This window comes from Corapipo altera, unplaced genomic scaffold, assembly GCF_003945725.1.
Source record: "Corapipo altera isolate COAL_440 unplaced genomic scaffold, ASM394572v1 22b, whole genome shotgun sequence".
In the NCBI taxonomy this organism is placed as follows: Eukaryota; Metazoa; Chordata; class Aves; order Passeriformes; family Pipridae; genus Corapipo; species Corapipo altera.
The window spans coordinates 10670808-10696102 of NW_020884876.1; the positions used below are offsets into that span (position 1 = coordinate 10670808).

Below are 25295 nucleotides of genomic sequence, written 5' to 3' on the forward strand. Positions count from 1 at the left end.
ACATTGTTGAAACAGATTCTCAAAATGACTTTGACCTGATTTGTGTTTTTCAACCACAGCTGAACTGAAATTTCAGTTTACACTGAACATTATGGGGCTGTAATACCTTAGTGAGCTTTATGTGGGTGAACTTAAGTAAGAGACACAGAAACCAAAATAAAACAAAAGGGTTGATTTGTACAATGGAATACATTGAAAAAAAAAAAAAATAAAATGGCATTAGTGTGTCCTAACAAAGACTACAGATCAAAAACTCGGGAAAAGCACTGTGCACAGACATCACACAGTTTTCTATTCAAAGTTGGGGCTTATATGCTATAAATTACCTCCTGAAGCAATTATTTATTGTTTTTCCATATTTTAACCATGAAAATATTGGTGTTGCATGTACTGATACACCCTCTATGCTAAGATAATCCTAACTAAGTGAGAATCCTGTTAAAAAATTTTCTTAGGCATACTCAAATCAAATGAAACAGATATAGATATTGTAAGTTGTCATATTTGTAAATTAATATTTGTATAATATAAGTTTGTTGTTAACTTCCTTCCAATATTGGAAGCTTTAAGTCTGCTCATTTAACAATGTCAAGATACCTTTCAGACATGGTGGAAACAAAGAGCAACTTGCCGTATTTGTCCAACAAGTTTATTATTGCCGTGGATCACATTTATGAAGATATCATAAAGTTATAAGGAGTTATAATAAAAAAAAGAGTTCCAACAATGTAATGTGGTCCATTACATGTTCCACATGACAACTTTATTATTGCAGTGGACCAGTACAGCAATTACTAAAAGGAAATATATTATCCATAACTTGTTTTCAGATAGAATGCAACAATAGACCAAAAGAATAATGTAAGAACATGTTATTCTGTGACATATAATAGTTATTTTGGGGTTATACAGTAGGAAAGGAAGCTACTGTAACTTATAATCTGAATTTAAAAAAAAGTAGTAGCAAAAGGAAATTTAGCAATGGAAGCTTGAATAATATTGTTATTATTGATGGCTGTTTGGGTTTTATAATTAGCATCTCTATTTTTTCTCATTATAGATATTAATGCTCATTAACATACTGTCAAAGATCAGAAAGTGTTAAGGTAGGACACACTGATGCTATACACTGTACAAACTTGAAATGAAATTACAACCCATACCCAAAAGACCTTACAGTAGAAGTGGAAGAGAACACATAACACATGGAAAAGGATTGTTAGGGAAGGCATGAAAACAGTATGGGAAGCAGAGGTCTGGATAATTGTGTGATTCAAATTTTATACATTGTATGCAGGATTCAGGTGAGGATAACCAGGTAGCTTTGAAAATGTTTATACATAGCTCTTCTCAAGTATGAGAGAAGGCATAAGGCTCCTTCCTACTAGACTTGAAAGACAGATGATGGTCACTATGAACGGGGTTCAGTACAAATAAATATTTTCATCCTTCCCAGTGTCATTTAGTGAACGAAAGAACATGTGTATTCTAAGAAGCCAAAAAAAAGTGATTGAAACAGAAAAAAAAAGAATTTTAAAAACTGAGAGAACAGTGCTTCTACAAATCTACTCAAAATAGAAAACCACAACACACATTATTTAAAAATATATTTTAATTAGCAAGTGGTAATCACACAGTTGATTACTTTTATTAAGAAAATCATTCTCATATTTGCTTTTCATGTATTTGTGTTAATATTAGATAGTGTAAGGAAAATCAAGATAAAAATGTAAACAAATTACAGATATACTTAATTAGATTTCAAAGCACACTTACAGAAAATTTGAGACAGCAAAAAGGAGCTGGGCATGCATTTTTTAACAGATGGTGCTAGATAAGGTCACACAGATATAATTGAGGTCAGAATTTGGCCACTGTAGGAACAGACCCTCTCAGTAGAAGAGGTGAATTTCCTCCTGTGCTTTTCATTAATTACTCAGTGCCATCCAGTCAATGTTGTCTGTTGTAGATCCTCTCAGTAATCCCTTGTCCATACAAGTTTTTCTCTAGAATATTCCTCCAATGTTATGCATTTGAACAAAAGTTCTCTTTGTGGAAACACTGATTTGCTTTTTAGCAGCAGAGACAAAAGTCTACTAGTATCATCATTTATCTTAGCCACGGTCTCTAAGATAACATTAAGTATTGGGGGATAAACAGATGAAGGTGTATTTCCATTGCTGATGAAGGAAGGACTTCTATGAAACAACAGGTAATCTTTATGAAAATACAAAGAAGTTTTAAACCCAAAGGCAAATTTTAAAATATGTTATGTCAGAGACAGAAGGTAAATCAAGAGCCCAGATGGATGTAGCAGAACTGACTTGCAGAGTTGTCTTGGACAGCTATTGCTCAAATTCTCCTTAGCTTCCAGTATGTAAAACAAGGGTTTTATTGACCTTGCTGTTGATTTTATACACTGTATCTGAGAGTAGTGTTTGCTTAGTAAGTGTTTTCACATACAGTATAAAAAAATATTATATTAAATAACTGTATACAGTAAAGTATAGACTCAAGATTGCATTTATTTCTAGCAGGAAGTCATTCACATTTGAAAGCCAGTTAGTAAGTGTGCCACAGAAATCAAACCAACTGACTTTCTACATGAGCCTCAAAGCATAATATTATGCTGTTTCACCTCATACAAAACATTCTCTCCACAGCTGTGCAGGCTCAGCCTGCAGATGCAACCATCACAGTCAATACTTGTATTTGAATGACATCCACATTAAAGTGGTTTTCTTTCATAACACTCCATTTTATCTTGCCAAAAGAAAACCATATTTGAAAAATATTATTCATATATCCATTTTATAAATGTATTTGATTATATTTTTTCTTTTTACTTATTATTAAATTAATTTCATGAAAATATTTTCCTCTATTTACCTTCAGCTAACATTAGTTCGTATCTGTATTTTGGACCTTTTCCCTTGTCTAACAGCTTTGCACAGAACTACATGACAGAAATGTGAGTTGTAATATCAGAAATAAATTAGCTAACAGTATTTACCTGAATAAAGGTTTCTCTAGACTACTTGTAGTTTTGCTTTTGGGAACTAGCTGAAACCAAGGCTATCGTATTAGTAAAGTCAAACCTAATACTGTATTTTAATTATTTTGTGACTTCTGTAATAAAAGATAATACATTTCCTTTGTGGCCACCATTTAATTTCAAAGTATTTGGAATGTTTTGTTATAATAAAAATAATATTACTTCAGGCTTTTTAAACCAGCTTGGGTGCATTCAAAATTTAGGTATGCTTACAAGCCTGAGCTTGTCACACATTGGATCCAAGTATCCCCTCTTAGTACAAATACAACACCAGCGACATTGCTGTTAAAGTGTAATTGAGTTTGGGGCATCATATATTGAAAAGGAGTAACAAGGATGAGCCAAAAGAGTATTTGAAAGAAAAAGCGTAGTTTATATCTATGTCTTCTGGTAGAAGTAAAAGTCACCATTTTTCATGTTGTTCAGAAGTAATATCTGGTTCATGATCAGCAGCTCCTTGAAAGTAACCAGCTCTGAACACAAACCGGTGAATTACACTTACAGCAGGCAAGCCTATAGACCTGGAAACTGTCAGAGTGCTATGGTAACGGGTCAAATGGCTTTAAACTATTGCTAAAGGTTTATAACGAAAAGCTGGAACAGCAGGAGCAGAATTAAGAAATTACCTGGTATACATTTCATGATTTCTATAAAGTAAGGCTTTTCACAAGTTTTTCCCTAAACTATTTGACTGTAGTAGGTTTCAAAACATGTCCTTTGCAGAAACGTCTCTGTACCATAGGGCACTTTTGACAAAAACATCCATGTTAACAAGGTGTCAGGTGATGTTGCAAGTGAATCTCATGAGCATAGGTGATTGCCCTTACCCCACAGCCCTGCGAACACACAGCCCCCCCACACCACCACAGCTCAGCACCCACACTCCAGCACTGCCAGCAATCTCATCAGTGGGCTGGGGCCCCCCACAAGCCAAAGCAGGCTGGCTGTAACGCGAATCCAGACACACAATAAAAAAGCTGCATCAAGTGTGGCCAGCAGATCAAGGGAGGTGACTCTACCCTTCTCTTCTGCTCTGGTGAGACCTCACATCAAGTATTGCATCCAGCTCTGGGGTTCCAAACACAGGAAGGACATGGAGCTGTTGGAGCACGTCCAGAGGAGGGCCACCAAGTTGCTAAGAGAGATGGAGCACCTGTCCTACAAGGCAGGGCTGAGAGAACCGGGATTCTTTAGCCTGGAAAAAGAGGCTTCAGGGTAACCTAATTGCAGCCTTCCACTACCTTAAGTGAACTTACAGGAATGATGGGGCAAGACTATTTACAAGAGCACGTAGTTCCAGGACAAGGGGGAATGGGCTCAAATTGACACAGAGTAGGTTAAACTTGATGTTAGGAAAAAAATCATTAGAAGGTGGTAAGGCACTGTAACAGGCTGCCCAGTGAAGTTGCAGATGCCACATCCCTGAAAATGCCCAAGGATGGGTCTCTAAGCAACCTGGTCTAGTTAAAGATGTCCCTGCCTATGGCAAGGGCGTTGGAACTAGATGATCTTCAACGTCCCTTCCAACCCAAACCATTCTATGATTCTGTGAAATACAAAATGTATTTTAATGTGCCCTGGACTTCGGCCTTTGCTGGGGCCTTTAAGCTTTCCCTCGCCGTGACACCGCCGCTCAGGGCCGGTCTCGCCACTCCCCCGAGCGCCGGAACCACACCCGCCCGCGGCCACAGCGCTCCCCGCGGCCGGGCCCTGCGCGCCTGCGCCGCCGCCGCCGCCTGGTTGGTGTCGGCCCAGCGGGGGCCGGGCCGGGCCGGGCAGTGATGGCGCTGGGGGGCGGCGGGGGATGGACGGCCGTGGTGGTTCTGGTTGTCCTGCTCCTCTTGCTCGTCGTGTTGCCGCCACTGGGCGCAGCCTCAGCAGCCGCCCTGCCTGTAGTCATCAACACCTGGGCGTTTAGTACGGCCGCGGAGACAGGTGTCCCGGAGGGGGACTGGGGCGGGTGGGGCGGTGCTGTGCCGCGCCGCTCGCTGCCCTCCTGGTGCGTCCTCCCGCTGCGAGGGACCGCCGGGCGGGTCCGGGCGTGGGCGGTGGCAAGAAGGAGCGAGTTGAGACCCTGCTGCTGTCAAGCGGCGCTGGGTGCAGCGGTTCCGGGCTCTGCTCCCCACCTACCCTGTCCCGGGTCAGAGGGACGGGCAGGCTCTTGGAAAGGGGCTCGGACGCCGAGGCGCCAAGTTACCCCTCGTATGGGAAGGAGCTTGCCTTTACACTGGTGGTTCCCTGACGCCGAGTCCTGGTGTGGCCTGAGAGCCTGCAAGCAGGCTGGGAAAAACGGGTTTAAAAAAAACCAAACCAAACAAATCAGTAGAGAAGGGGGTTATGAACTGCGGATATGCTAGATTAAGGGCATACTTTTGCTAATGTGGTTTGAACTCTTGTGGCTCTTTGCAGTGTTTTTTTTAAAGGTGCCCTTTTGAGATTCGTTCTTGCCCCCCAAGGATTTAGGTAGTTATGGATATTATTTTTTTTCAGCTCAGTATTTTGTGATGTGTTATTGACAGGCAAAGCACATTTTCTTATGGCAATGTAAATTAGTTGTGAGTACTGATTTTAAAAGACTTGTGGGTTATTTTATCGTAGTCGAGTTGTAAATAATGCCTTACTGTGGAATTCTTCCTTGTGAAATGGGTTACCTGTAAAGCCTTGTGTAGGTGAGAAATAAAATATACTCATGAAAACTGCAAGGCCTTTTGCAGCTTCTGAAAGCTTGTGTTAAGGCTACTGGCAGCAATAACAGTAATAGGAATTGGAGCAATACTCCTCACACTGAAGTTTGTAATAAAAGACGATCATATGTGGAGTTGGATGCATGGCATTAGGTCTTACTTTTTCCCTGGTGCAGGAAGCTTCATGCAGTTGCATGTGGCATTTGTGATGGTAAGGCTTCTTGAGATGGTTTATTGCTGCAAAAAAGAGCTGTGTGCATTTGCTGCCTCCTCCCCTGTGCTGGGTCTGTCAGATGATGTAGCACCAGAGCGAACACAAGGAGGAAGTAGTGCCAGCAGGCTTGTGTGCCTTGGAAAGTTTTGCCAGGGTCCAACCTTGTGAAATCTCATATGTGCAATGCCTTCAGGCTCAGCGTATTCAAGGCATGTCATTTGGCCGTGATCTAGATTCTAAAGAATAGAAGACTGAGGTTTGGACAGGAGAATGGAGACTAAGGTCTTATATACCATTTCTACTTTAGTTTTATGCTTACGTAGTTACTGATATAGATTTAGATCTTTTTATTCTGCAGCTGGACACTTACTATTCTCATATGAAGCTTTTGAGGGCTGCTCTTTTTTTTGGTCTTTTTTTTTTTTTTTTCTAAGATGAAAGCTTTGTTTCCCCTTCTCTCTCCTCCCAGAAGGCTTTAAACAAGCAGTGATAAAGTAATGATTGGTTCTGGGCAGAGAAGGTTGTTTGATGTATAGAAGTTGTGATGGTTGTTAGTTAATAACAGAAGAAAAACTTTGTTTCTCAGTCAGAAACACTAAACAGATATGAAAGAAAAACAATATTTAAAAAAGTGATGCTTTACATTCTTTCAGTTATATTTATATTTTGACTATTTCATCTGTAAGTTACGGTTTACTTTTGTTTATCCACTTATGTAGTGCATCTGCATTGTATCTATCTTTAAAACATTCTTTAAAGTAGTAGTGGAGACTGTTTTCCCTGGTGACATTTAATGATTTGTGTTAATTATAGCTTGGAGAGTCCTGGAGTCAGGAGGTTCTGAGCTGGATGCGGTTGAGAGAGGCTGTGGGCAGTGTGAGATTGATCAGTGCGATGGGAGTGTGGGATACGGAGGAAGCCCAGATGAAAGTGGAGAAACAACTCTGGACGCAATGATTATGGATGGGTAAGGAAACTACATGGGTTGTTACAGGATCTTGTTGCTTTGGGGCTCACTATGGGACAAGTTATATGTTAACTTGTGAGACAAGGAAAAATACTGACTGGTGGGAGAGTAGCTTATGAATCTTCATATGTAGTGTGGTAATCCAGTTCTAGATATAGAAGTTGCAAAGCAGATGGTTCGTAGCATTGTTAGCTTTCCCTTTATATTCAGTCCATAAATATTTCCCTTCTGGAGGAGTTGTATTCTGTAATTTATTTCTATTTAAAGCTGTCTTGGTTAAAGAGTAATTGCAAGTGTGTTGTTCATGTTATGTGGTTATGTAACAAAATAGTTATTTTACTGAAAATATTACTGTAGATGAAGTTATTGTTACTTGAGCAACATCTCCATGCTTGTGAAAGGAAACAATATAGGTAGGAATTTTTTCCCTACTAGTGTGATGCCATCAGTCTATGGCATAGAACAATTAAAGTATTATGTTAAAGGACCAAGCTTTTTGATTTAGATGAGAACGGATCTTGTCTAATAAAAAATGTGCAATTATTCGTGTATTTTTAATAAGTTTTAAATATTTTCTGTTTCCAGCAACACTATGGAAGTTGGGGCTGTTGCGGATCTCAGACGTGTAAAAAATGCAATTGGTGTAGCACGAAAGGTCATTGAATACACTAAGCATACATTATTAGTGGGAGAGTCAGGTAATTATTCCTTTAACTGTTTCCAAGCCATACCCTTGTCTAAAACACTTCCTGCTAAAATTGCCATGTTTTAATCTTGGTTATATAGGTGGAAGAATTACTTGACAATAAAATCAATTTCGTCAAATAATTCAGAAGTGTTTATTTGCTCATTCTGTGTGTATGAAATAGGTTTATTTTTAGAAAAAAAAAGCATAGTTTTATGGTTTTCCCACCAACCTGACTGCAAATATTAACTTGTAATCCCAAGGCTTTGCTAATATCACTGATATCTGAGTTTTCAAAGATGATTTATTAAAAGACAATATGGAAACTGTTAGATGTAAATGTTGCATTTAAAACCAAGGAGTAACTTTTTCTAAGGAATGGCAGAATTAATAGACACTGCAGTTATATTTTACTACTTTGGTATATTTTGAGCATGATTATTGCATTTCATAGTTTAAAAATATTAGTGAGAACTTGAATGAAAAAAATTACGTTAGAGGCTGTACTCAGGCACAGCAAAAGAGCAATAGCAAACTGGAGGTTGAGCTTTTTAAATACAGACTGCTGTTGGTAGAGTAATACCAGTTTCAAAAAGAGATGTACCTTCCAGGGAGGTATGTGAGTAGTGAGCAGAAGGTTTCTTGGCTCACAGTTAAGGACTTTGAAAATGTACGTACCTGCTCAGAAGGAAATTTGGAGATAAGTGTGGAAGTTGACATCTGAGCATTAATGGTGATTCAAGTGCTTTGAAATTGAAGAAATTAATGTGTACAGAAATAAGTGCAGCAGCAGTTTTTTGATGCAATCTTGGGAGGGTGGACGCTGTTTGACATGTTTGAAAAGAGAGACGTGCAGATTCTGTTTAATTTGAGAAGAGGACTAAGAAATTTCACAGGTGATGCAGAAAAAGAAATTGGTCAGGTGTTAAAAGCAAAAAGAATAAGAAATACTCATAATACTCATTTCCCCATCGTTGTTAGTTACCAAATTATTTTTAAACTTTGATCAGTAGAAAAGATAATGAAAGTGAAGAAGCAGAAGAATTAAAGTGCTGATATAAAATATGTTTTCCAACCTAAGAAAATAGCTCTTTGCATAATGGAGGCATGTGGACAAGGTTGTTATGCTGAGTCCTTGCTGCCAGTGAGAACTTCCTCTGAAGAAACTGTCTAGCAGTAGTGGCAAAAGAAAGACAGAAAAACCAAAGACTTATCTGAGTAAAAACTGGAGATGATGTTTAACGTTAGTGAATTAATCAAAGCAGTGGAGAAATTGAGGAAGAATATTTCTTGTGAAGAAATGTATTTTCTGTGGAAATTGGAGCTTGGATAAAAGAAACTGTAGTTGTCTTTATCAGGTGAAGATTGATACTTTTGAATCTTAAAAAATGCATATGAGATAAAGAACAGTTTATTTTCTAAATAAAAATATTTACATTTTCACCAGAAGAGCTAGATAGAATAGTAAACTCTTTTCATATAAATGCATATAGTCTCTGCAGGCATTTTTTTAATCAAGATACAGAATTGCTGAGGTTATTCCTTATTTTTCTCCCAATAACTAAATGGCACTTTTATTTGAATATACTTAGCAATATAATCCAGAGAAGTCTTTGTGCCTCCTAAAATTGCATTTTTATGAGTGGTTGACACTGGAGAGGAGGAGGAAGCAAACTGTGGCATGGATTAATTTTCTAGTCATCTGTTTGTCCTTGATGTGCTCAGTTATTATTTCCAGGATTAGTTTTTCCATTTTCTTCTCAGTGATCATGGAGAGGCTAACCACCCTGTAGATCTTTGGGTTCTACTTCATGGCAGTGGTGTAGCTTTCACTGAACAGATACGGATAACTACACTCACCAATTCTTGCATTGTTAAAAGAGCTGTTTTCTCCATTAGTTGTCTTAATTCTTTAGGAGTGAGTCTTAGCAAACTATCAATAAAGCACATGTATATCAATGTAGACTGAATCTGGTGAGGGATATTCAGTGTAGGAGGGTTACAAGTGAGGGGAAAAAAACCCTCTATTTTGGTTATTGTCTGCCAAGAAATTTTCTTGTTTGTCTCTAATAGATAGGGAAGTTTCAGTGTCAGTGTGCCTGACCTTTTTCTCTTTTTTTTCCTGTCAATATTTAAACCATAATCCAAGTAAAAAGTTCAGAAAGTGAAAACGACCAACTCTGCTTTCTGGAGTAGAAACACTGCTTCAAAAGTTATGAAAGAATTCCTGACAAACATACACAAGCACAATTTTATCCTAAAAAGAAAAAAAAACCAAAAAAAACCTAACCCCTGCCTATTTGTTCTAGAAATGGGAAAATAAATATCAATTTAATTGAAGCTGTCAGTTTTCCTCTGAGTGGTAAGGAACTTCAAATTGTGTCAGTTTTTAAGAAAAACATAGAAAAGCTGTCCAGAAAGGCTTCTCTTAATTCTTGGACTAGATAAGCTTGTTCAGCTGTGTATTACAGTGACGTTATTATCAAGGATTGATAATATCAATTCAGGCATCAGAACCTAGCAACAGTATCTGTTACTGGTTAGTATCAAAGGTATTTTCAGCTAAAAGATGAAAGAACAGTTGATCTTTTTTCTTTTCCCTTTGCCTAACGATAAAAGTTACTCTTAGAAGTGTAGCATTCTTTCATTGCTTCTGTTGGTATTTCTTTTGCTCCCTTGGCTCATTCTATATTAATTTTCAAAACAAGTTGTCACTTTACAAACTGCAAGGAAGAAGTGTAATATGATGTAAGCTGGTGGATTGCTTTCTTCAAGTATCAGTGTTTTAATGGCAAATGTTGTGCTGCTGGGTTACTTACATTTCATAAAAGACTAGCTTTTTAAGGCAAATATATTTGTATCATTTCTGTGACCCATACAGCCCAGACCACTCTTCCTACAGTTTATTTGTGTCCAGTTGATTAACAGAATTGAATTTTTCTCTTTCAATGGTAAAACTTATATGTATTAACATAGTTATAGTGAATTGAAGAAATTTGATATTGCCAGTGAAGGGAGAGTTTGCTGCTGCAGTTGTACATCACTCTAATGGCTGATGCTGCTCCCTGAAGGCTTATTTCTCATCTCCATAAAGGATGTAGACTTTCTTGATTTCTAAAAAGCATAACATGAATGCATTATCATAAAATGTATAAATCTGTGAATAAATCAATGTGTGGTTTTTTTGTTTTGTTCTTGTTTTTCAAGCCTCCCTGTTTGCTGTAAGAATGGGGTTTCCATACGAAGATTTAACAACCCAGAAATCACTTTCGCTGTATTCAGAGTGGCTTAATCAAAGCTGTCAGCCAAACTACTGGAAGGTACAGTGCAGTGGTGGCAGTGAAGAGGGGGTTTAGAAAGTCAGTAATACAGCAATTGCCTCTTCCTTTTAGCTTATATTGAAGTTACACTTGACATGTGAAGAAAAAGAAGTTTTGCATATTAAGCAGAAAAGGCTTGGAATTACCAAGCATTTGGTAGACTTGGGAATTGCATGTGTCTAGTTCTTATTTCTTAGATCCTGCTGGTTTTGACCTTGATGCAGTAGAGTTTTGGTGTAGCAATTATTTTTTTTTTCCAGTTCTTAATTGGGACAGGACTTCTCAAGCTAAACACAGCAGTGTGTGTATTTTTTTGATGCATGTATAAATTTCTGAAAGAGAATTTTACAGGAGTAATTAAGGTCTCTAAATAGTTAGTTGTGAGGCTTCATGCAGACCTGTGAATGCATCAAGATTAGTGCAGCTGTCCATTAAATTTACCTGCTGTGGTGATGTTGGCTTGGTTGGAGGGGTTTTTTTTGCTTTGGGTGTTACAGATTTCTACATGTTTGTACGCTGTATTAATTGTTTCTTGAATATGGAATGCTGCATTGCTGAACCAGTTTAATTCAGTTTTGATTTTTTTTAATTTTCAAGATATTTTCAATTGGGAAAATATCTTGAGTATGATGCTGACTTGACAATAATATCTTGAACTTAGTACAACAAACTCATTTTATCTGGTTGTTTTTTTGACTTGAAGATTTTCTTCATTTCATTGAAGAACGAGCTGACTTTTTTTTTTCTTTTTGACCACTCAGTTGAGCAAGGGAAAATCTTTAACAACATAACTTTCTAGTAGGAAAACCTTTTTACTATATTATACCAGAAATCAGTCTTTAAGCAAAACAATTTGTGGTATTTCAGTACAGATGTATGTTTTAAGTATTGGGCATCCTATATGGCAGATTATAGGTATTGATTGTAGTATTTTTAAATTTATCTGTATTGAAGTATAATATATTATTCGTGCAAATCAAAAAATATTTACAGAATGTGGTACCAGACTCTTCAAAATCCTGTGGACCATATAAACGGCCTGGAAAAGTAACTTATAAAGAAGAACAGACCATCTCACAAAGAAGTGTTCAGAACCATGATACTATTGGTAACAACTGATTTTTTTCTCATTGCTCTACAGATTAAATCATACTAATTTTAAAGAAAAGTATTTCATATAGTAATTATTTCCTGTTTATAGTGGTTTCAAGATTCTGTTACTTATGTGTTAGGATGGAGTGCCTAAAAGTAAGATTTGTTTCTCTTTTTTTTCAAACAGTGGCTGCACAGCCACTTGCTTCGTATTTGCCCTTAGCTCTTGTTCATTGCCCTGCTGCTTTTCTCGCAGATACCTTGGCATAATTGCTTGGACAGCTGTGGATGCTTAGAAAACTGATTAAGATTAAAAATAATTATTTTTATCTTGATTATGGTGTTGCTTTCAGAGCAACTTAAAAGGCATTACAGTGGTGGAAGAAATGAGTAAACAGTAGTCCTGTTGCCAACTAAAAGCAATGTTTGTCAAACACTTCTGAAATTTTTAGAACAAAGTTTGCTTTCATTTGTCTTCTGTTCTGGCTTTAGACTAAATCAATAAACTTCTCCAGAAATTACTATGCTTAAAACAGGCTAGCAGTAGTAGTCCCAAAAACTTCTAAGAGTTTACTGATTGAGGACTGTTAATTGCTAAACCTACAAGCTGGTTAAGAAGCAGATCAGACAAAGGAGTAGAGCAGTTATGGATTCATGTCTTTTAAAGCTTTTTACTGTGTAGTCTTGAAACTAGCACTCTTTGGTTTAGTTTGGATTTTCCTCAGTAATGCAGAACTTTTCGCTTGATGGTATTTGCAGTACCAAGAATTAACAAGTTATTTCAAGTGTGAATCTTTTTTCTTTACTTCTAGTTCACTCTACTAATAACCAATTAATATTCTCCAGAAGTTGGATAACCCCCCAGATTCTTAAGTTGATAGCTGGTTGGTTTTCTTTGCTGGGGTAAACAGTCTTTAGTTAGTGCTGGAAAACTCAGAAATTGTGGAGTGTCAGGAGAGAGGAATCTTGTAAATACAACTCAAGAACTGATGTATCATTAAGTAGTTGTAAGCTGTTTTGTAGTAAATGACAGTGTTTTGTATTAGTATTTCAAGTTCTCCCACCCCATTGTTTTATATATGAAATGTCTCTGTGACTAGCACATTTTGAGAACGGTCTTCATTAATAATGCATTTAAGACATTGGAAGGATCTAATGTCCTTCCAGTCTTTTTACATAGGACAGAGAGTCAGTGCCTCTATGCTTTTAGCTTCTACTGGTCAGGAAACTTGTGTAAGAAGTAGGTACTGCCTATTGAGGTCAGAGAAACAGAATTCAGCTCATCACATTCTGCTCCTTGGCTCTCACTTTGTATTGCAGTTTTATGCTAGCAGCAATTTATGCCCTCTCTTGCTCTGTGGAGGTGAATTCTGGCTATATGGAGAAGCAGCTGATCCCAAATCCTGTTCCAAGTGACAATCTAAACTTCTCTTGTATGAGGCAGTGGCTTTCTTATCAGCACAAAATTAGCAAGGGGTAGGCTTATCCATCCATTTGGTTGCCTGTCATGTAATTCAAGTTACTTTGGTAGTCAGTATGTCACCGTCTACCAAATTTAAGCTCATCCTTCTGATTTTTTTTAATTTCCTTCAAGCGCTATTTATAATTTCCTTGATGCTTGATGTAGTGACACCAGGTACTTATTCTCTACTGCTTAACATAGATGTATATCAGGAGACATTGCCTGCTTGGGCAGAAGTAGCATACAGCTCTGAACAGTGTGGCACTCACAATTTTACCTTCTTTTTTGAGCTCTTGTAATACATCCTAAAAGTTTCAAAATGTCTTTTAAAAAGAACATGTTTTCCTTAAGAGTACAACTCTTGTATTTCAGTATATCAGTAATTTGAATAGTCTGTGTGTTGTGGTTCTTTTTTATAAGCATAATACCAATTAAATAAATTTTTTAGGAATGTTTCTGAATATGTTTCATCCTGTTGAAAATCTTAGGTATGGTTGTAATTGGTGCGAGTGGAACCGTTGTTTCTGGGACATCTACTAATGGTGCAGTCCACAAAATTCCAGGGTTAGTATCTCTGGTTTTACAAAAAAGTTTTTTCTCCACCTTTTTTCCTATGTTAAGCTTGTCATGGTGTTGTAAAACATTAACATTAAGATCACAAAATGGCCTTACTTATTTCTATGCACTGCCATAAATCCTAATGCTGATTGAGTTGCAAGATGATTTGTGTGTGTTCGAGGGCATGCTTGTTTTTCAGCTGGCTTAATTCATCATACAGAGACACAAACAACTGGCACAGTTTTGAGACAACTTATAAGGCAAGGCACCAGAGACAAATAAGCATTTTGGAGAGGTGCAGTCTCCAAAGAAATGTACATAAAATCAGAGCCCCAGGCTTGTATTTTATCCTTGAGATACTTTTTTTACCCAGTTAGAATTCTTTTCTGTTAACCAAGTCAGACAACTTCGGGATTTAGCAACAAGTTATTGAACATATTAATGTCCCCAGCTGCTTACTGTTGCCCACAGGCTAAACCTCACTGGCCTAGTTATAGTCAGTATAATAACAAACAGTTGTGCATAGGAGGTGGATTAAGCCTCAGGTCAGTCAGGTTTTCACAGATCACTCATATTGGTAGTTTTAAGATAAAGACTTCTGACTGCTGTGGAGTGACCTTTTTACCTGTTCTGTTCTCCTGTGGGTTTGACACTAAGTCAGCTGGAGGCAGTAAGGCTGACAAAGTTGGGTTTTTATTTTCCATTGTTCACTACAGCCGTGTTGGAGATTCTCCAATAGCTGGAGCAGGATCCTATGCGGACAGTACAGCTGGAGGAGCTGCAGCCACTGGGAATGGTGACATTATGATGCGCTTCTTACCCAGGTTTGTCCTTAGGGCAGACTTTGCCAGCTTTTCGCAGCAAAATGTGGACTCGGCAAATGAAGTAACTGATTAAAAGGACACTGTAACTTGCTGCTGAAGTGGGAGTAGAGGAAGGAGTGGAAGAGGAAAGAACCGTGGCAGTATTAAGTTATTGTTATAATGTGTCTTAAAAGAAGAGACAAATATCTTGATGACAGATCCCTTAACGCTGCCAAGCTGTGAGCAAAGAGGCAGCAGGTAATGAGTATATTTCCAACCTATATGCTTTTTAACAGAACTGATTAGCTTTCTCCTCCAAAGTGTTTTATTATGTGGGAAATAAGTATCATAAATTGTAGAGAGGAGGAGGCGTGGGTCTCAGATTATTTAGGTGGGGAAGTGTCACCGCAACAATCCTATGCAATTGCATCTAATTTGAAACTGAAAGAGGTGTTTTAGTGCCATCATCGTGGTTCTATAAACTGTGTAAAATATGGCTGTTTTCATCACTGAGTCTTCAGAGTCATCCTTGTGGGTCAGTCTCAGGAATGAGTTATGGAAATCCATGCTGAACATAATGCGCTCTGATGCTCGAAGGACTATATAGAAGCTCAGGTGCTTTTTCTGAAACTCTGGCAGCTAAGAATGCCTGCTAGCTGTTGCATATTCACAAATGTCCTCAATGAAATTCAAGCTGTTCCAAGCCAGTCTTGAAGTAAATTATCTGTCCTGTCATGACAAATAACAACAGCAGTAGTTGAGCTGCACCATGAGCTTAATCAATAAAAACTGATATTACACTTTAGCAGCCTGAAGTATTTGGCTGTAATGCTTAAAAGCATTTTGTGTTAGCACCAGTGGGTTTTAGAAAACAACTCAGCCTAGATGGTTAATCACTGCTTCCTTGTAGATAAAGATTTTTACTAAATCCATGTTACTTAGATATTCCCACATGGAAACAAAGACTAAAGTTGACCTGCCAGAAGTGAAGGAAGTGCCAAATAAAGGGCGAAATTGCTAATATTTGCTGTCTACCTTCTTTGCAATAGTAATTTCTTACTGAGTTTTTGATGAGAGAAGAGACCCCTGTGAAATATAGCTTTATATTCTGTCAGTTTTCTTTAGATAAGTTGAACTTATTTGATTGTTAGAATAAGTCAAAGATAATAGGAATTCTAAAATGCAAGAGAAGTTCTTTTCTGCAGTACTTTGATAACACCTGTAGGTAATGCTATCTGTATATCTCTTAGTGTAGCAGGAGTTGGTGTTGGTACGTGCGTCTTTCATCAAAGCAATCTAATGTTGTTTGCTTGTAAGTTATATCATATGTTGTCATTTAATCTTCAGATTCTGAAAGAAAATGGCAACAAAACTAATTTTTTTACCTCTGAGGATATTTTTGAAATGCAACTGATTCATCTCAAGCGTTTCCCATATAGTCATTTGTCTAATGATACTGTAGATAAAAAGAAAGTTCATTTTGATTCTCTTTCATTTAAACTAAGATATTTTTTCAACTTAGTTTGCAAAAAATTTAAAAGTGTCTCAAAGTCTTGATCAAAACATTGTACCTTCATATTCATAAAATAAAGAAAATGTGTCAGTTTTGGTGTTTTCAGAAACCTAATTTTTTTCTGAAAGGTTTTTTTTTTTAATGCGTACTGAAATCAACAATTTATTAGTAAGGTAATATTGGAGATCAGTTTTCTTCAAAAAGTTTTCTTAACATTAGCCTTTTTGAAAACTCGTGATCACTTCTAATGTCAAACTCAATGAAAAATAGAAGCCACTAACTCTTTAACAGCTTCTTTGCATTCTTTAACTAATCTTTTGCTTAGCCTCTTCTGCAAATGATCAGAGTTATCTCTTGGCTTGATCCTACCATAGAACAGTAGATGGTATAGATGACATCTTGCAGTTCCTTTTAGTCCTGTTTTTAATGACTTTTTATGTAGAACTTGAGTAATAATTGCCAATACAAGATGGCCTAAAAATTACTTACAGTGTGTTTTCATTAGTCAAAGAAACCAAGGTTTCTTCAGTGGTATTTTAAAATATATAACCTGAGTATGGCTAACTGTCTGGGTATGGGGTCGGTTTTTTTTTTAGTTATCAAGCTGTGGAATATATGAGAATGGGAACAGACCCAACAGTAGCCTGTCAGAAAGTCATTTCCAGAATCCAGAAGTATGCTCCAAAGTTCTTTGGTGCTATCATTTGTGCCAATACAACTGGAAGTTATGGTATGTATTTTACTTTGCAGGCAAAGGTGCTTACACTTACTAGATCACAGAAGTACAAAACTGAAGGTGGATTTTAAAGCAGAAGTCTTTAATTATTCTTTGAGGACTGAAGTAATACTGGCCATTTGTAGTACTAAATGCTGGTTACCAGGGCAGCTATGTCCTAGTGCGAACTGGGGATACTGTAATTTTCCTTTGCATTTTGATGTCTTGGATTTACACAAAATTTATGGAAGGCTTAGGAACAATCAAAAATATTTACAACCTGGATGTGTTTTCCTGGACTGCATATGATTAATTTGAAGGTTTTAAAGAATTCTTATGCTTTCCCTAGATGTGGCATAAGGGAGGGAGAATGTGAATGTTAAGCATGGCTTCAAAGCTTTCCAAGAGCAGTCATTGTGCCAGGCATCTCATTAGTGAACTCTTAGATCAGTATGAAGTACAATTTGCTAATCAAAATGGATTATTTAGTTAGACTGCTTATTGCTGTTCTTTGATCTCTTACTTCCCATAGTTCTGTGTTTAAGAGATTAGTGTTGAAGGAACTCATTAAATTAATCAGGACTGAAAGAGAGAGATATTTTCCTAACTTGCATTACTTTTTTGAATTGTATTATAAGGGCATTAATTGCACTACAGCAGCCAGCAGTACTGTATTTTAACTTAAATACTTTCAAGATGTCTTGGGTTAAACAGATTGTAAAAGAATAATTACACCATTGTAGTAGAATTCGTAACTGGGTGTTTAGATGATAAAATACAATAACAGAGACACTAATCCCAAATGTAGCATGTTATAATTTTTTTTTCTTTCTTTCCTAGGTGCTGCATGTAATAAAATTCCAGGATTCACTCAGTTTCACTTCATGGTTTCTAGCCCTTTACTAAGTCAACCAACTGAGCAAGTAGTAGATTGCATTTAATTTCTTTTGTCCTATTAGCATCTCAGTTTAGAAGAGGAAAGTGCTAAGGTTCCCTAGGAGTTACTTTTTAAAATGGTTGTTTCAAGCATCTGATGGCTCAAGTGATCTGTTTGTTTTCCTGAGGACTGAGTAGCTAAAAGTAATGAATAGTAACCATTGAACAGGACCTTTGCTTTGCCATTTAAAAACATATTTTTCAGAAATCTCAAGTAAAGGGCTGCAACCATGACTCTACACAGGAGACTTATTTTGAGACTACTTAATTCTCTTTCTAAGATTTAGTCTAGGTTTCCTTTTCTCTTGAAAATAAAATTGCATAAAAATGCCGACAAGCAAGGAAATGGGGTTGAAGAGTAGTGGAGACTATTTCAAAGCCTTAATGAAGAGATAAGAAGCATCTCCTTATGGACCATTCTGACTTGTTTCACAACCGCTGAGAATACATTTGAATAGAGAGAACATGCAAGCATCCCTGGTAGTACAAACCTTCAAGGAATATTGTTTGACTCTGATTGGATATGAAGACAATTGGAAATCTTCCTGTCACCTGGTTTCTGTAGTGGAAGTTAAGTTATGAATCATAGTCACAGTGATTTCTTTGTCACTAATATGCTGTGCACTTGCCCTTTCCTGTAGCATATTTACCCCTGTAAAGGGGCAGTTGAATACCTAGAGTTTGACAGTTACCTACAGTTTGGGTTTTGTCACTTTTTGTGTCTAGAGACAGAAGGATTCATTTGTAATAGAACTCCAGGATCTATGAGGATTGTTCCATAGGTATTTGAAGATCTGTTTGATTATTCTCTTAACTTGGCAGCCTGCTGATCATTTGATTGAATCTGTTAAACTTGAGCTAGGAAAATGTGAAAGGTGGGAGCAAATAAAATGAGTGTGTCTTGTCACTTTAATTATTCTTTGTCTACTTGAATAAAATGATTGGGTAATAAAAGCACACCTTAATGTATCATGTATAAGTAAGTTTGTTTAGATGCTTGTGTACCTTAGAGTGATTGTTCCAAGTTGGTATCTTTAAAAGCTGGAAATAAACCACTCAAACTAGAATAGCTATTTTCAATGGCCTGCTGTTGAAATTCATCAACAAAGTGATTTATTCAGAGGATTCGCTTCTGTCACTGGGTCTTTGGAGCATCTTGTAGCACAGAATTCACTGCAGGCCACAATAAGCTCCAAGTGAGTATATCTGTAGTGGTTTAAGATAAGTTTTTTACTTGTCCTACTTACAACGTTCTGCCATGACTGCTCTATCTTCAGATAACTCAGGCAGTCAAATGCAAATAGATTAATAAAATCCCAGTGGTTGTTACATTGAAGATTGCATTGTGGATTATAAACATAGGAGGTTCTGTACTGGGGGTTGAGCAGTAATGTCTCAAAGTGCTGCAGCTGAATCCACCAGGACTCATTCGTGAAAGAGGTTGGGAACATCCATGGCACGCTTTCTAGTGTGCTTATGTCACTGTGCTAGCTAGTGTATGGCAGTGGAGGTTATGGGTGCCCTGCAACAGTGTACCTTGAAGTCACTGTTGCAGTGCTAACTCCCTGTGTAGTCAGCTCCTCTGTGCTGGATGACAGCTGGCTGAACGTGAGCCAGGTGGCCAAGAAGGCCAATGGCATCCTGGCCTGTATCAAAAATAGTGTGGCCAGCAAGACTAGGGAAGTGCTTGTCCCTCTGTACTCAGCACTGGTGAAGCCACACCTCGAGTGGTGTGTCCAGTTTTGGGCCTTTCACTACAAGAAAGACACTGAGGTGTGGGAGCTGTATAGATAAGAGCAATGCAGCTGGTGAAGGGTCGAGAGAGTAAGTCATGTGAGGAGTGACTGAGGGAGCTGGGATTGTTTAGCCTAGAGAAAAGGAGGCTCAGGGGAGACCTTATTGCTCTCTACAGCTACCTGAAAGGACGTTGTAGCAAGGTAGGGATCAGCCTCTTCTCCCAGGTAACTAGAGACAGGACAAGAGGAAATGGCCTTAAGCTGTCCTAGAAGAGGTTCAAGTTGGACATCTGGAAGAATATTTTCACAGAGAGGGTGCTCAGGCATTGGAATGGGCTGCCCAGGGAAGTGGTGGAGTAACCACCACAACACTGCAAGTGTTCCATAAATGGCTGGATATGGCACTTAGTGCTACAGTTTAGTTGACATGGTGGTGTTTGGTCAAAGGTTGGACTTGATCTTGGAAGTCTTTTCCAACCTTAATGATTCTGTCTTAATTACTTGTCTCCACGAGATGTAGATACTAATCCATGTGGTTTGACAATGTAGGTTGTTTTGTTATGATGAATTAGTTAAAATGAACAGGTTAATTTTTGTAAATTATTTTGATATATTTTTGACAGTGTATTATAATATTAAGAATGCAGCATTCTGATGTTTTTAATTCTGAATTAAAAAAAATAAAATGCTTAATATTTTGTCTTAAAAATATTTCTTTAAATGTTACTAGTGGTGTTCTATTATGCTTAGCAGACACATTAATTTTTTTAAGAAAGATAAATATCAAGTAGAAACTCTTGCCAAAAGTTCGTTCTTCCACATAAGTTCCATTAAATTTACAACATTTCTTATGTCTGATCTGATGGCTGCATTTGCAGATTGCATTAGTCATCATGGAACGTCAGGGTAACTGAACAGGAAAAATGCATCATGATACTCTGTCACTTTAATCTTTTGGCTTTTTATTGTTTCAAGTTTCAAATGTTTAAGATACTTCTCTGTTGAAGGTTCAGTAACTTGAATTCACAAATGTGAATAGTCTCAGTTACAAATGAGTTTTTTGTCAAAAATTGACAGCTTTTTGTAATTTTTTTCCTATTGATTCATTTCTTCTAAAAGAAATTAAATTATATATATATATATATAGACATTCACAGGTTAGAGTAGTATTTCATAATATTATATGAAGCAATCATAATGTTAGATAAGATTGTAATTGCAAAACTGAAGTGAGAAATATAAACTAATTTCTCTCACATAGAATTTTAGGTCCTGAATGTTTATTGTTTGAAAGTCTGAAGAATGTTTGTCTTCGGGTTAATTTTCACAGGTTCTGTTACCACATTCCTTTTGCTCATGGCCTTCACTTAAATTGTGGTATATTTTTCTCTGTTGTTTTGTGGGACCTTGACAAACTAGATTCTCTTCAGGACTCCTTCTTCTTTGTCGGATAAACAGGGTTTTTCAGCAAGTTGTTTTCATTTGTAACCCAAATTCTCCTGCATGCCTTCCTGCCCCTCACTCCTGCTGCATGCCAAAGTAATTTCATCTGTGGCTTAAATTACATTTTAGGATGACTTTTGTTAAGGGTCAGTGTTGCATACTACTGATGCCATTTCACAAAAATTTCAAAAATCACCTCCAGACCAAATAGATACATAGCTTACACTCGCTGCAAACTGCAGCAATTTGTAAAATATTCTCTGGTCTGTCTAAAGCCTTCTTCCCTGTAAAGGTATGCTACTTTTTCTGGATCCCTTTCCCCACCCACAGCGTGGGGCGACCCAGTTCTAGTTCCGTTTCCATCTGAAGAACCATTGCGACGCTTTGAAGGATGGGGAAAGGGAACTCCAGGGGTTTCTCAGGGGTCTTTTCAGGCCCTGAGCCTGGAGGGGAGAGGTGCTCCCCCTCCCCCCCACCCCGCACGTGGCCGGCAGGGAGACAGGTCACAGGACACCGGGCATGGAGAGGAGGCAAGAGAGCAGAGCGTTTATTGTCGGGGATGTTACATTTATAGGGTTTAGGAGGATTCACAGAGTAACCAATTAGAAGTCTCAAGGGGCTTACAGGAACACCCAGTCACAAGAAGAGGTTAACAAAGGCCAATGGGAAACACCTCAGGACACCTTCCCAGGACATTCCTGCATGGATAACATGGGGGGTGCTGGGAAGAAGAAGCATGTGTTTGCAAAGAGACCACCAAAAGCCATTTTAAGACACGTTTAAACAACAGTTTTTTCCTATATAATGCAGGTTTAGTGCCACAGCTTTTCCTACCTCCCTCCTCTATAATCAGAAGAATCCTAGTGGTGTTTTTCCTGTTCTGCTGCCATTAATGGTGCTTTATACTTTCTTCAAATGTGGAGTTTGTTTTCTAAATGTTTTCTCTATATTAATTTTGCTTTCTTTGCTGTCAGCAGACCTGTCATAACAGCTTTCTTGACACATTCTGACTACACCCATCCAGGTTCAACAGTCGGTTAATTTTCTTTCTGAAGTTTACTTCATACATGATTCATACACAGTCTACATGATGTAGACTGTGTTGTATTATTTTGTCAAGTGGTATTTGGCAGAGAGGATCCCAGTTCTGCATGTTTGAATTCTTAAAGGTGGGATAATTACTCAAGCAGTAGATCCCAGTATCGCCATACTACAGATTTAGAATTACACTTAGCTGGATCATGAATGCTTATTGTTCTTAAGTAGATGCTTAATGGTATATGTGGTTATTTATTAAATACAATGTGACAGGCTATTTGAAAATAAGAATGGTTATGCTTGCTCACAATACTACTCCTGCATAGTCTTTGTTATGAGATAAATTCCAAGACAAATTATCATAGATCATCTGTGAGAATTATGGTTGGATTGGCAGGCTGATACATAGAGAAGTATAAAGGAACTGAAACTTCTCTTAAATTAATATTTTTATCTGTAGCACTTTTCCTGAGCATTGAAGAACAATGTAGAACTGAGAGTTTCCTACTTTTCCTGTGTAACCAGTTCTTTAGTTATGTGGGTTTTTTTTCTGAAAGATTTACAGTAATGGATGTAGTAAAATATTATAAATTAAAAGAGTGGATGTAAAATGTATTATAAACAAGTTTAATTCATATGCAGTCAAGTGTGTTTTGCTAATTTGGTTGTTACTGAAGACTAATTTGTATGTTATAAAGTAGAAAATAAATTATGTTGGAGTAGCTTCATGTTAATGAACTGTAGCTATTTAAGTTCAATCTGTATCCATTATTTCAAATCTGTCAACACAAAAAGTCCTGTGATCTCACTTCTCAGCAAGAGTTATGACAGTTTTTGTTACTGCTTAGTGACAGTGCTAGCCCCAAAATGGTTTTTTCAGGGTAACATCACTTTGTCACATGAGCTTAAGAGTTTTTGTCACCTTTAACTGATTTCTGCAGTGCTACTTCTCCCTGCCTGCTGTGTTTCTTTCTTGGAGATTACTGTTCCAATAGCAGGACTGGCAGATTAGGATGTGCTTCATGCCAGATCCAGCAGTTTAACCTCTCTGACCTCCATCTTGCACTGAGAATAGTAGTTGCCTGCACCCCATTCCATTGGCTCTGCTGTGGGGTTTATAACTTCTGAGCAGCAACAAACAGCTCCAAGGCAATTTGACTGTACTTGTTTCCTGGGGGAGTATGCATCAGGAGTATATATCATACCATCCTTATTGCCATGACTTGACCTCCAAGACTCATAGTTACAGCAGTGGTAATAAAATCCACAAAATGCAACTATAATGAACAAGGAACAATTAACTAATAGTGAAGTGCTGAAGACAAGGTTATATTTTAAGATTGTTCATCTCTCGAGGATGGTTTCAGCTGGATAAAGATTTTGCTGCCCCAAAAGTGTTGGTACTACCCACATCCTCCAGTATGTGTTCTCTCTTCAGTTATGCAGGTGGTTCTGGTGATTGTGCAGCTCCACAAAATGGATCAGCTTGCTGTCTGGCTGAAAACTATTATTTTTTTTCTTTTTTAGAATGTGAGTAAGCAAGCTTTTCTGTTTTACCTTACGGCCGCACAGCTGCTAATACCAACACAGGGTAGACTGCAGGAATATGCAGGAGGGCACTGAGGAGCATGGGAAACAATCCAATTGGTGACAGCACATACTTAGTTTGGCAGAATACTCTTCAAAATTTTCCTGTAGACTAAAGTAAGGTGCCTGTCTCTCTGCAGGTTTCATGATTTAACCCTCAGGGTAGATGCCTATTTACTATTTCTCCCCAGTAAAATCGGTTGCTGTCGTGCAAATACTTAGTTATCTACTATAGGTTTCACATTTTCAGGATGGGAAAGTGCAAAGTCCCCATTCAAGTTTTTTCTGATCATCACCTCTTAAAATGTGATTTTGAATTTCTAGTGCCGGAGGAGGCTTTACAACTTAATCTTATACTTAGAGCATCTGTTACTACAATGCTTTCTGAAAATGAGAACCATGAATTCAGTCTCCTTGACTGGCTATTTAATTGAAAGTCACTGTAAAATGTGCTTTGTGTTAATACCACTGTGTTTTGGACAGACTATGATATTGGACTCGTGGGGATTTCTGTCACAGGGATGCCTGGTTACTGAATCACAAAGAATTTTAGGGAAGAGACAATCACCAATATACTCAGAGGAGCTAAGATAACATCTGCAGGCACATTCAAGAGTAGAGCTATAACCCTGTAACTTAATTTGAAAAATCAAGACTCTTTCAGACTTGAGAATAGAAGTTTGATCTTGCATAAAGTTATACTTTTATAACAATAATGTAGTGCCTTACTATGAGAAATGTAAGTGCTAATTCCAGATAAATATTCCAACTGTCATTTATAGTTATCATTTCTGTACTTTGGTCAGGCAGGGAGCTATTCGTAGTATGCCAATCAGTGTCAACCATTATGCTCTGCTTTGTAACTGTGATTTTTCCAGACTTGGCATTTGGGAAGAACTTCAAATGCATACTAGAATTGGAGGCAATCCGGTCATATAATAGACCATCTCACATAAGTGCCTCTAAAGTATTACTCACAGCGAATAACGAAATCACTGAACAATACAGAACTGCTGATCAGTGTGCAAAGATTAGAGTACTCCATCCTTAAAAAGGAAAAAGTTGCCCTTTCTTGGGAAAATCCAGAAGAGACCTAGGTACCAGAGTCCAACATTTTAAGCTTTATGAGAACCTGTGTGCTTTGTATCAGGTGTTGCTTTCTATCTTTGTAGGTATCCCACATCTGTATGTGTTTCTGTTAGTGGGGTTGCATAAAATCAGTAGCTTCTAATGCTAGGAAGCTAACAGGCCCTCAAGCTCCAGTTGTTCTCTTCTAACCCCAGGGCCTTGTTGGATGGACTTGCTGGCACACTGAGTGCTGATCAGCAGACAGTGAAACATGAAAATCTATGTTCAAATAATAAACCTGCTTGATCCTCCTAAAACACTGAGGCCAAATAATCTTTTCCTCTTTATTTTCCTTTAATAAGTAGCGATTCATTCATACAAGGTGAAACATGAAATGGTGAGAAAGATAGCATGTGAAG

The 25295-nt window shown here is 37.6% G+C and overlaps 1 protein-coding gene across 1 annotated transcript; it reads left to right on the forward strand.

Annotated features, from left to right (window-relative positions):
• Positions 1–4819: 4819 nt before the first annotated feature.
• Positions 4820–20431, forward strand: AGA (aspartylglucosaminidase). Its single transcript, XM_027635897.1, has 9 exons — positions 4820–4990; positions 6767–6920; positions 7506–7618; positions 10813–10925; positions 11919–12033; positions 13968–14043; positions 14754–14861; positions 16950–17083; positions 17909–20431. The coding sequence occupies exons 1-9, from the start codon at positions 4837–4839 to the stop codon at positions 18007–18009; spliced, it is 1068 nt and encodes a 355-aa protein (XP_027491698.1). The 5' UTR covers positions 4820–4836; the 3' UTR covers positions 18010–20431.
• Positions 20432–25295: the final 4864 nt, after the last annotated feature.

Coding starts and splice junctions, on each gene's coding strand:
- AGA (XM_027635897.1), top strand. CDS start 4,837: ATGGCGCTGGGGGGCGGCGGGGGATGGACGGCCGTGGTGGTTCTGGTT. Junction 4,991..6,766: donor TAGTACGGCCGCGGAGACAG/GTGTCCCGGAGG, acceptor TGTTAATTATAG/CTTGGAGAGTCCTGGAGTCA. Junction 17,084..17,908: donor CAATACAACTGGAAGTTATG/GTATGTATTTTA, acceptor TTTCTTTCCTAG/GTGCTGCATGTAATAAAATT.